At 37.8% G+C, this 10,509-nt stretch overlaps 1 protein-coding gene and 1 pseudogene across 1 annotated transcript in view; one reads left to right on the top strand and one right to left on the bottom strand.

Moving 5' to 3' along the window:
* The window catches only part of LOC102850726 (U3 small nucleolar ribonucleoprotein protein MPP10-like), a 13,282-nt gene extending 4,134 nt beyond the window's left edge, over positions 1-9,148 (top strand). The window contains exons 5-11 of the mRNA XM_006902940.1: positions 6-95; positions 880-947; positions 1,745-1,882; positions 3,069-3,179; positions 5,300-5,407; positions 8,382-8,612; positions 9,005-9,148. Of these exons, the coding sequence (XP_006903002.1) occupies positions 6-95; positions 880-947; positions 1,745-1,882; positions 3,069-3,179; positions 5,300-5,407; positions 8,382-8,612; positions 9,005-9,148 (890 nt within the window). The remainder of the gene's footprint in view (positions 1-5; positions 96-879; positions 948-1,744; positions 1,883-3,068; positions 3,180-5,299; positions 5,408-8,381; positions 8,613-9,004) is intronic.
* On the bottom strand, positions 6,839-7,484 carry LOC102846659 (annotated as a pseudogene).
* Positions 9,149-10,509: the final 1,361 nt, after the last annotated feature.

Genomic DNA, 10,509 nt, shown 5'->3' with positions numbered 1-10,509 from the left:
ACCATGGCAGCTTCAAGGGGAGGTAACAGCGCAGAAGAGACCAGAAAACAGCCTCCTTGAGGAGACCCTCCACTTTGACCATGCTGTCCGGATGGGTACGTTTTGCTCCCTAAACTTCTGCTAGTGTCTGTTTCTGTGGTTTTCATTTCATACAAAGGTTTGGAGTAATGTTTTCTTTTCCCTAGCTTTTAATTTTTATGTTTTGTGAACACTGAGGAAGGGGAGAGGGATACAGTGTACACTTGTATGCCATTCAGTTAAATTGACTAATAGTCAATATTTTGTTGTTTATTTTTCCTGTATATGTGTTTGTGTGTATACATACTTGCTTTTTCTCAAATCACTTGGACGTAAGTTGCCTGTGTTACGGTATTTCACACCTAAGTACTTTCACATGAATTTTCTAAGAATTGGCCCTTTCTCATATCTACCATACTGTTTCTACACTCAGAAACAGCTAAACCTTTCTCCCATGGACCCCTTGCATGGTTTTGAAATGTCAGCCTATGATGAGTAACAAGGCGCTTAACTTTTGATGCTCCCTTATACTTTAAATCATAATAATTACTACTGTGTAAATGATGCCTTAAGCTCCATTTTCACATTTGTGGGATTTAACGTCTTCCTCTCACTACTTCAGATTGAGAACCCAAGATTTGGAAGGCCAAGTGTGTATTTAGTTTATGGTTCTCAAACTTAAGTGATGCTCAGAAGAACTTGTTAAAATAAAATTGCTTTGAATAGTTTGCACTTCTGAAGTGTGGGGGATGGGTTTTTTTTAACTGTTATTAATGCTTCTGGTCCTAAGACCACTCGTTGAGAGCCCCTGTTCTGTTTGTATCTTTCTAATTAAGTATTCTATGTTATTATTTTCTTTAGCACCTGTGATTACAGAGGAAACCACTCTTAAACTTGAAGATATCATTAAGCAGAGGATAAAAGATCAGGTTAGAATTCACTTTAACTTAATTTCAGATGCACTGAAAATTTTTGAAACAATATGAATTTATTTTGGGAATAGACTATTTCATTTTCATAAAAGTTTTGTTGTTCCACTTCATTTAGAAATTTAAAGTCTAGACGAAGGTTATTTTGTTTTAAGACGCAGTTCTATACTAGTGCCCAGGGTTGTGATCGAGAAAGGCGTGGATCTAAGCAGTTCAGGCTTCTTCCCACACCTTAATGACCCTCACCTTCTAAGCAAGTGTAGACTAATATTGGACGTAATGTTGCTCTTAGCCAGGACCCTTAGCACAAAATTTGGTCTGTCAAATGAATTATGAGCTTTTTGAAGTGTTTAAAATTACAGTAAATAATTTTAAGAGTTGATCTTATTTTATAAACTTAGATAAAACCTCACATAACATATACAACAAGAGATTGCTTCATCACTGTGTAATCTTTGCTTACATATCTATGTCTGAAATGCATAGTGATTTCAGGGTATCTTAAAATTTGAAATAAGACAGACTTACAGCTAAATTTTAAAATAATAATGGTGAAGCGGTGTAAACTGAAAGATGGTAACCAGAAAGGGAAATAACTTGAAAAAAAAAACCCAAACTTTTACTAGTATCTGCTCTGTTTTGTACTGCCTATACTTTGTGACTTCACTAGTTTTGAAGGTTAGAATTTCTTTGTTTTTGCTTACTCTAAACTAAATATTGCAGAGGAAACTGTTAGGTGAGTCTAGAAAGAAATTAGATTTTAGAAGTTTACATTCTTTGTACCTTTTATATTTCAGGTTTGGGATGATGTAATACGTAAAGAAAAACCTAGGGAGGATGCATATGAATATAAAAAACGTGTAACTCTAGACCATGAGAAGAGTAAATTGAGCCTTGCTGAAATTTATGAACAGGAATATCTCAAACTCAACCAGGTAAGGAAACATCTATGACAAATCCCTAATTAAAGGAGGAGAATAAAGAGCCATTCGTCTTGGGACTGTTAAAATCTTTGGAGCAGAAATCCTTTTTATCACTCATAAATTAGATGACTAAAGAACTCAAAATGGATGAGGGTTGTATTTTCCAAAGTTGGTTCCATAAACTAACCTTATACTTATTTGTTTATTTAGTATGCATCAGGAAAACACTATACATCAAATTTGTGAATTTATAGGTATGGTGGCACAGTGCATAATGAAGGTATTAGACTGCTAACCACCTGGCAGGCAGTTCAAATCCATTAGCCACTCCATGGAGGAAAGTGGACAGTCTCCTCTCATAAAGACTTGCAGCCATACAAACTTGATGAATGAGTTGAAAGTGATTTGACAGTAGGCAGTACATAGGTGTCCTGGTGATGGCGATAGTGAAGGCCAAAGGTTTGGTGGTTTAAACCCACTAGCCACTCTGCAGAAAAAAAGATGTAGCATTCTGCTTTCCAGCCTTGGATATGCTGAGTTGGAATCAAATCAACGGGATGGTAATTACTTAGGAGGGCAGTCCCTGGGTAATGCAGCTGGATTAAGGCTCAGCTGCTAGCCAAAAGGTGGGTGTCTCAGACTCACTCAGGGATACGTAGGGTAACAGGTTTGGCAGGATGCTCCCAATATCACCACATTTCATGGTGTACTTCTATTCTGCATGTATTGTAAAGAACAGTAACATTTCTTAGGATGGAGGCATTGGTGGCTCAGTGGTAAAATTCTTAACGACTCAGGAGACCTGGGCTCAAGTCCCGTTTAGTGCACATTAGGCACAAACAACACCTGACATCATAAGAGGGACAAGGAGCCACTTGTTTACTGTTCATGTTTCCCTCATGTTTTAATGTTTTCAAAAAAAGTTTTTCATAATAAGCAAGGTATAAATAGAATGACAAAAGTCACCTTTTTTCTATTATACTAAGTTCTGAGTGGTAGTGATTACCTTTGTGTACTGGCTTTGTTTCTAGGGTAGTTGCTGTCACCACTGTAGTATTTACAGTGTTCCTTTTGCTTTTGGGAAATTCTCTGGTAGCTGAAACATTGGTTATGAGAACTTGGATATCCTTTCAGTGGCTTATAATGCTTTACTTGCGTTAAACTGCTTACTTTGATCTTGTTAAATTTATTTCCTAAGCAAAAAACAACAGAAGAGGAAACTCCAGAGCACCTAGAAATTAAGAAGATGATGGATTCTCTCTTCTTAAAATTGGATGCCCTCTCACACTTTCATTTTATACCTAAACCTGTAAGTATATTAACATGTGATATAGAGCAGATGTGAGCTTTCATGAGACACAAGTATATGGTTTCAGGTTGCAGACCTGCCAGGGCCATCAATGAGCAATGACTCTCGTCTGGTCTTGTGGTCTGCTGCATACTCACCCAGCATGATTTCCAGTGGACCCTTTTAGGCCCTCAGCTTGGGCCAACGGGATCCATCATTTTCTGCACTCCTTCTCTTTATCCAGTCTTTGGCATTTTTATTATGAGATGAGTTTTAAAATGTGTATAGGTGTTTATACCTGCTATTTACTATGTTTAGATACTGTACATTGGGAAGTGAGCTGCCATGAGATGAAAATAATTTAAAAGCCAGAAAACATGAATCTAGCTTTGCCATGATTTAGTTTTGTGGTTTAACATGTTGCCTCACACTTTTAAATTGACAACCATGCTTAGAAACATACTTTCCCATCATTTGTGGCAACTTGTTAATGAACTCTCATTTCTGCTGTGTCCTAGATATGTCATGTAGAATGGGAAAAGAAAATCTCTAAGGGCCTTTGTTCTCAAATAATAAGCTTTTCTTTGTCCATATGTTTTTCTTTTGATTTCTTAATTGAGGTAGAATTTACAGGACAGCTTTTTTTTTTACTTTGAAATGTGGCGAGATCTGCAGTTAGAAAATCAAAAGTGAAAGAGCTTGCTTAACATCTCTTCAAGCTGAAGAAATGAAAGTAAGCCTCAAGTAGCCTCAAGTCAACAATTTTATAGGCAGAATACCAACTGATGTAGGAAGCATCAAAAGAAGATGGACAGAATACAGTATTATAGAATAGCCATTGAGCCCTTTTAGGAGGTAGCACAAGATCAAAAATCAGTGGAATAGAAGGAAGAATTTTAAGCTGTCCTGAAAGCACTGGTAAAAAAACAAGGTTTTGGAAATCATTTCAACAAATGGCTGGTGTTGTGTGTACTCAAAAATGGTTGTAGCACCACATCCATGCAAGGCTGCCAGAAGGTCAGGAGGGCATGGGATAAATATTACAGAGGATGTCTTGGCTCAAAGAGAGATGATTACCTGTGCTTTGACTATGGAAAGGCCTTTGATTCTGTGGATCCTAACAAATAATAGCTTTGTGAAGAATGGGAATTCAGAACACTTCGTTCTGTAAGAGGCAGTTGTTTGAACAGAACAAGGTGAAGCTGTGTGATTTAAGTGCTGGGGTTATCATTTCACTGTACATATTCTTTTTGTGCTGAGCAATACTCTTGAAAAGCTGGGCTACATGAACAAAAACAGCACCAGGATTGGAGGAAGGCTCATTAAGAACTTTTGATACACAGATGGCACCCTTCCTTGATGAAAATTAAAAAGACTGGTCCAAATGAGTCTTTACGTAACATCTCAACATTTTCTCCTTTTCAGATATTTTTTCAGTATTTCGCACAGTGCAACACAATTTCATGTTTTGGTTTATAAAGATGTTGCCAGTAACTATAAAAATAAGAACCTCATTAGTAAGTTAGTATTTGCACTTTTTTCCCTTGCATCTTTTTTCTGTAAATTTGTCTTAACCCTAGGTTTCCTCCTATTATTAAAAAGATATTAATAATAATTCTGAAACAGTAGTATTGTTTTGAAAGTATCACAAGGGTCAGCAAAGGAAAGGAAGACGCTTAATGAGATAGATTGACACAGGGACTGCAGCAACGGACTTAAAGCGTGTCAGAGATCATGAAGATGGCACAGGATAGGGCAGGGTTCAGATCTGTTAGTCATAGGGTTGCTGAGTCATACTTGACGATACCTAGCAACAAAGAACAACATGCAGATAGTGTTGTAATAAGTAAAACAAATGATGTTTTAATATGAGTGTCACATGGTGTAAAAAATAGAAACAAGTGCTGTTAACAATAATTTTGAGAAGATGCTGAACTATCCATGTATCATACATGAGGCAGCTTTTGCAGCTGTTACCAATGTTGCTAGATTTCTCTTAGCACATACTTAATATCATATGTCTGTTTTTGAAAATTGTTTATGTAGAGCATTTTCTATTTTTAAATCCATGGGTTTACAATTCAGATATTTTTGTGTTAGGTTGCCCTGGCTTTCTGTTAAATGTGGTGTCTCCTTTCTAGCCTGCACCTGAGGTTAAAGTTGTGTCAAATCTGCCAGCCATCGTCATGGAGGAGGTAGCACCAGTAAGTGTAAGTGACGCGGCACTCCTTGCCCCAGAGGAAATCAAGGTAAGAAGCCAGTGTGAAAGCTGAGGATGTGTTTGAAATTATTTGATTATACCCAGATTACCATGTGCTTCATGTCATTTGCTTTGAGTTTATAATTTTTATTCTAAAAAAATCTTAGCAGTTAATCAAAAAAAGGTATAAGCAAACTAGTGTTCAGGTTTAAGTGTCTGTAGAATATGAAAATAAATATTAATACCAGCCATGATAAGTTTAAAACAGATTGCTTATATACCAGTAGTTTTGTTTTTTTTTTGACCAGTCTTAAAGGATGATTTATTTTGCAGATTAAAATATCAAAGCTCAGTGTAAATTAAAGAACATAAGAATGAAAAACCATACAATGTATATATAATAGCAAGAGGTTAGAAAACTGAGTACTGTGGAAAAGATTTATTAGTCTGTACAAGTTGGGTTTGGTAAGCTATTGGCTACTTGTTACAGTGAATTATCAAGACTTTGATTACAATAATAGGCTCCCATACACATCAAAATCTGGAAGACGTTCTCAAATTGTCATTTAGTGTTTTTTCTCTATTTCTGAAAACACAGAAAGAGGGGTTTCTGACTATTAACTAGCCATTTACAGAGGTCAAAAGATATGTTCATCAACATTCAAGTTATGACTGATGTACGTGTACTACCAACATTTATGAAAAAAGGTTGATTTTGACAGTTGTAAGAATTACATGAGTTATAATAAACACTTTTCATGTCCTTCTGAAACCAAAATGGAGAAAAACCTTTACCATCCATCACTCTGCCAACCATGTGACTAAAAATGCGTGCAAAAGGGTCATGAGTCCAACGTATTTACCACAGAATTAAAACCTTAGTTTTAACTCAAGTGAGTTACTCAATTATGTAAATTAAAAAGTAAGATCAAACTTCTCTAACATATCATTACTAGTTTAGAAGCATCATCAGAACAAATAGATTTAATTATAAATTGGCTGGGGCTTTCTGTAATGAGACTCTTAATACTAAAACAGAATCTGTTGGCAAACATCCTAGAAAAGCATGCTCTTTGTTATTCCTGAATGGCAATTTTCCAGATTTGATGATCTAAGTATACTTCCTAGTATTTCTAGGAGTTCTAGATACCAAATAATTCAATAATTAATAGGAATATTTGAGGGAAAAGGGAGATCAAAAGCAGACCTTGTATCAACATATACTAAATAGATGTATTTTTTAAAAATTACATGATAAATGTAAAACATAATATCAAATGTACTTCTAAAGGTACACCTATTTTATGTTATATAAAAAACTGTGGACTGCAGACTGCATGCGTGCTATAACATGTTACCTGGGAAAGCCAATGAGTGGGATTTCCTGCAATTATGCATCATCATGATATAAAACAAATACGTACAAACTGCGAGGTCCCTTAAAATAGCAGTTAAAAAGTTTATATACAGAAAGATGTCACTATCTGAGCAAATATGCAAGAGATGGAATTTCCCAGAGTAACACAGTAACCACCACACGTGCCTCCATGGTCTTCATCTCTGTGTGACAATTTTACTCCTTTATTGTGGTTCTCACTTTCCCACAGTCCAGGGGTCTGGATGATCTTTTCAACTAATTCCTAAAAGGCGCATTATACACCATCACAGGTTTTTGCACTTGCCTCAGTAAATAACAGGATATGCTTCCGTGCAAATTTTAAGCCTTCATTTCTATCACCTTCACGGTTTTCCTTACAAATTTTATTTCCAACTAACATGTTTATTATGTTATTTCTTGTGCAGTATGTTTCCAATCATTTAACCAATTATCAAGTTTAACAAAGGTATCTTCTTGTGCCATCATAAACTAGTATAATACCCTGTGCACCTCTGTAATAACTGGGAGTTAATGTTCTGAACCTCTCCTGACCAGCAGTATTCCATATTGCAAGTTTAGCCTTGTTTTCATCCACTGAAACTGTTTTCACCTTAAAGTCAACACCTATTGTTGCAGCAAGTTCTGGATCAAAAGTATCATCTGTGACCCTCAAGAACAGGCTACACTTGCCCACCCCACTCTCACCGATTATGAGGATCTTAAGGGTGGTCAGCACATCCTCGTCCATCCCGACCCAGCTCAGCTCCAACCCAGCTGGCCACCTGGGTCCTCCTCTCTACCCTACCAGTAGTATTTTAATGTCAGTCGGTTTCTCTTATTTCATTCCCTCAACCATATGAATTCAGATTTTAGACTAGAGTGTTTAGGTACTGAAGTTGGCTGAGCATACCAAATCATCCATATGCTGTTGTGGTCAATGGCTATTGTCTTTCTTCTTCCTGCTCCCCTCCCACCTTTTGTCCAAATCTCTGCTCAGGGCAGGTGGCAGCCACGTCAGGACATGATGGCAGCTGAGAGGGGGAAAGAACTTGTTGCTCCCGCCGGATAGACCTTTCCTTGCCACTGTTTTCTTGAACTCCATCTTTAACCAGTGATTGTCATTAGCACTAGGGGAAGAGGGAGACACCTCAGTGTGGCTGGACTCTGTATGGAGTTGGCCTGTTTTCATGCTACTTACCTGATAGTCTAGTTCTCTGTGCTGCCTGTGAGATGGTTTGAAAACTAACTCATGATTACAAACTCAAAAACTCAAACTCGTTGCTATCAAGTCTGAACTGCATCACTCACCCTTCAGTGGGTTTCCGAGGATGTGTATCACACAGAAAATTGCCTGTCTTTCTCCCATGGTAAATTCACTCCACTGGAGAGGTGTGGTCTTTGATTTAGCAGCTCGGCTCACTACAGACTGTCTCCTTTGTTAACTACAAGGGTCTGTAAAGACTGCATCTCTGGCTTAAAGAGCTGCTTGTGAATAAGCTCCTTGGGATAAGTGGGATTGTTCCAGATGTTCTTGCTCGTCCATGGACTTAGAGCTGTGTGGTATGGAATAGTGCTTTAGTTTTTCTTTCTGTGCCAATATGCCAAGTTAATATTAATTAGTATATTGGTGGATATTTTTTAAAAGGAAAAAAATAAAGCTGGTGATATAAAAACAGCTGCCGAGAAAACAGCTACAGATAAGAAACGAGACAGAAGAAAAAAGAAATATCAAAAGCATATGAAAATAAAGGAGAAGGAGAAGCGGAGAAAACTGCTAGAGAAGAGCCAGCTGCACCAGTCAGGGAAGTATACCAAAGCAGCGGCTTCAGAGACATTAAAACAGCTGACAAAGACGGGCAGAGCGTCATTACTGAAGGTATGGCATAAGTGGACGGGGAGAGTGGTGTCTGCCCAGCCAGGGCAGTTCATGGTGGCTGGAGGAAGAAGCACCTTGTAGGCTGGCTGGAATATCTAGCCATAAGTGGCCTTCAGCATGCTTAAGTCTTTCAGGTTGTCTCCTCAGGACATCCTGAGTCCTGTAACATTGCTTCTACTGCTTCCTCTCTAAATTACAAGAGCACAGTATTTGGGAACTGTTAGAGGGGGAAACCCCTCCTCTAATGCCTGTTGGCTAACTGACTTAATTGTTAGTTATTTTGTCCAGTAGTTTTTCATATTTTATGTTTATTTATACATTATCATAACATTTGGCTTTTATCACTTACAAACACATTTTAGAACATGATTCTATATTTCTCTTAATTTTAGGATGAAGGGAAAGACAAGGCTTTAAAATCGTCTCAAGCATTCTTTTCTAAATTACAAGATCAGTTAAAGATGCAAATCAGTGACACAAAGAATAAAGAGAAGAAGAAGACACAAGATATTTCTATTCATAAATTAAAGCTGTGATACATTTTTTTAATATAATGTAAATATTAGTTTTCTGTTTATAATAAAATGAGAATTTATTTTGCACTGGTGGCAAATTCCTAAAAAAGATAAACTATAAATTATACCTGGAAAATGAGATCTTCATTTCTCTAGATGTGAAGCCAGATCTCCTCCATGCCAAGTTCATTCCCCACACTTGGGGCTTCCTGTGCTGCTCCCACTGCATTCTCCCCAGGACATGAAAAAGGCCAGCTGTGCACCAGCCCAATGGGTGAGAGTGACTTGCAGCTTGGGAAGGCCACAGGGGCCATCCACTCTGTCACACTTAACTGGGTACCTACTGTGGAGGTCCCTCGTACTATAGAACTTGATTTTCTTCTATAACTGCCCTGCCATCCTTTCACAAAACCAGTGAGAATTTTGCACATGTCATTTACATCCTTCCCATTTCAGAAGTGCTCTCCTCTCATCTGAGCACAGGTTGGTGCAGTTCACATCAGTTGCATAGAGGGCAAGGTGTATCCTACAAATGAGAGAAGTTGAATATAACTAGGAAGCTAGGCTGCCTCTGCAGACCACCCTTAGTTAAGTCTCTCCAACTAGGGAAGTTTGTTGGTAAGCATCAGATTATGCTTTGATGGAAATGCTTTATACTTTACAATGCCACATAGTTGAATATGAAAACAAAGATCTGATCCTTTGGTTCAGCTGACACAACAGGGAATCCTATTGTAAGACTTGGTAAGTACTTTGGATTTGGAACTGACTTGTAGCTGACGTTCCAGCAGGTTTTCAGAGACTAAATTGCATGGGAGGAGTTGCCCATCTTTATTCCTAGGAACAGCTGATATATTTGAACCGTGCATGTGTCTTTGGGTTGGCATACTGAGGTGTAATTTGTTATGAGTTTTATTCATGATGGAATTCCCAAATGACTCCTGGTTGCTAACCTTAGAGCATATTTAATGGTGAGTTGGGTAGCATATGATCTCCAGGACTTACTGTTTCTGTTCTGAGTTTGCTAGACTTGATTCACTGTGAACTTAATTCATAATGTGTCAGGGTCAGAATATTTCATCCTGGAGTAATGATCTAGTTTATTAATGTGCAAAGAGTGTTTGGCATTTGATGAGTTAAAATCACTATTAGACAATTACTGTAAAAATAGCATAATTAGTAAAACATGTATGGAGACCCAAGGGGGAGAGGGGTGGGAACAGAACAGTGAGGATGGATGGAGGTGAATTCACAGGGCTGTGCAATTTGGTGGGTAGAGGAAGGGGGTAAAGGAGATGGGAAAGATCCAGCAGGGACCTGAAAAGACAGTGTAATGGTGGGCACAATCCAATGTTGATTAATTTTATGAAACAATGAATGGG

The sequence above is a fragment of the Elephantulus edwardii genome, unplaced genomic scaffold, assembly GCF_000299155.1.
Source record: "Elephantulus edwardii isolate Elephantulus edwardi_28Jun2011 unplaced genomic scaffold, EleEdw1.0 scaffold00473, whole genome shotgun sequence".
Lineage (NCBI taxonomy): Eukaryota > Metazoa > Chordata > Mammalia > Macroscelidea > Macroscelididae > Elephantulus > Elephantulus edwardii.
Note: the sequence above shows the minus strand (reverse complement) of the source record. Positions and strands in the feature narration are given on the sequence as shown.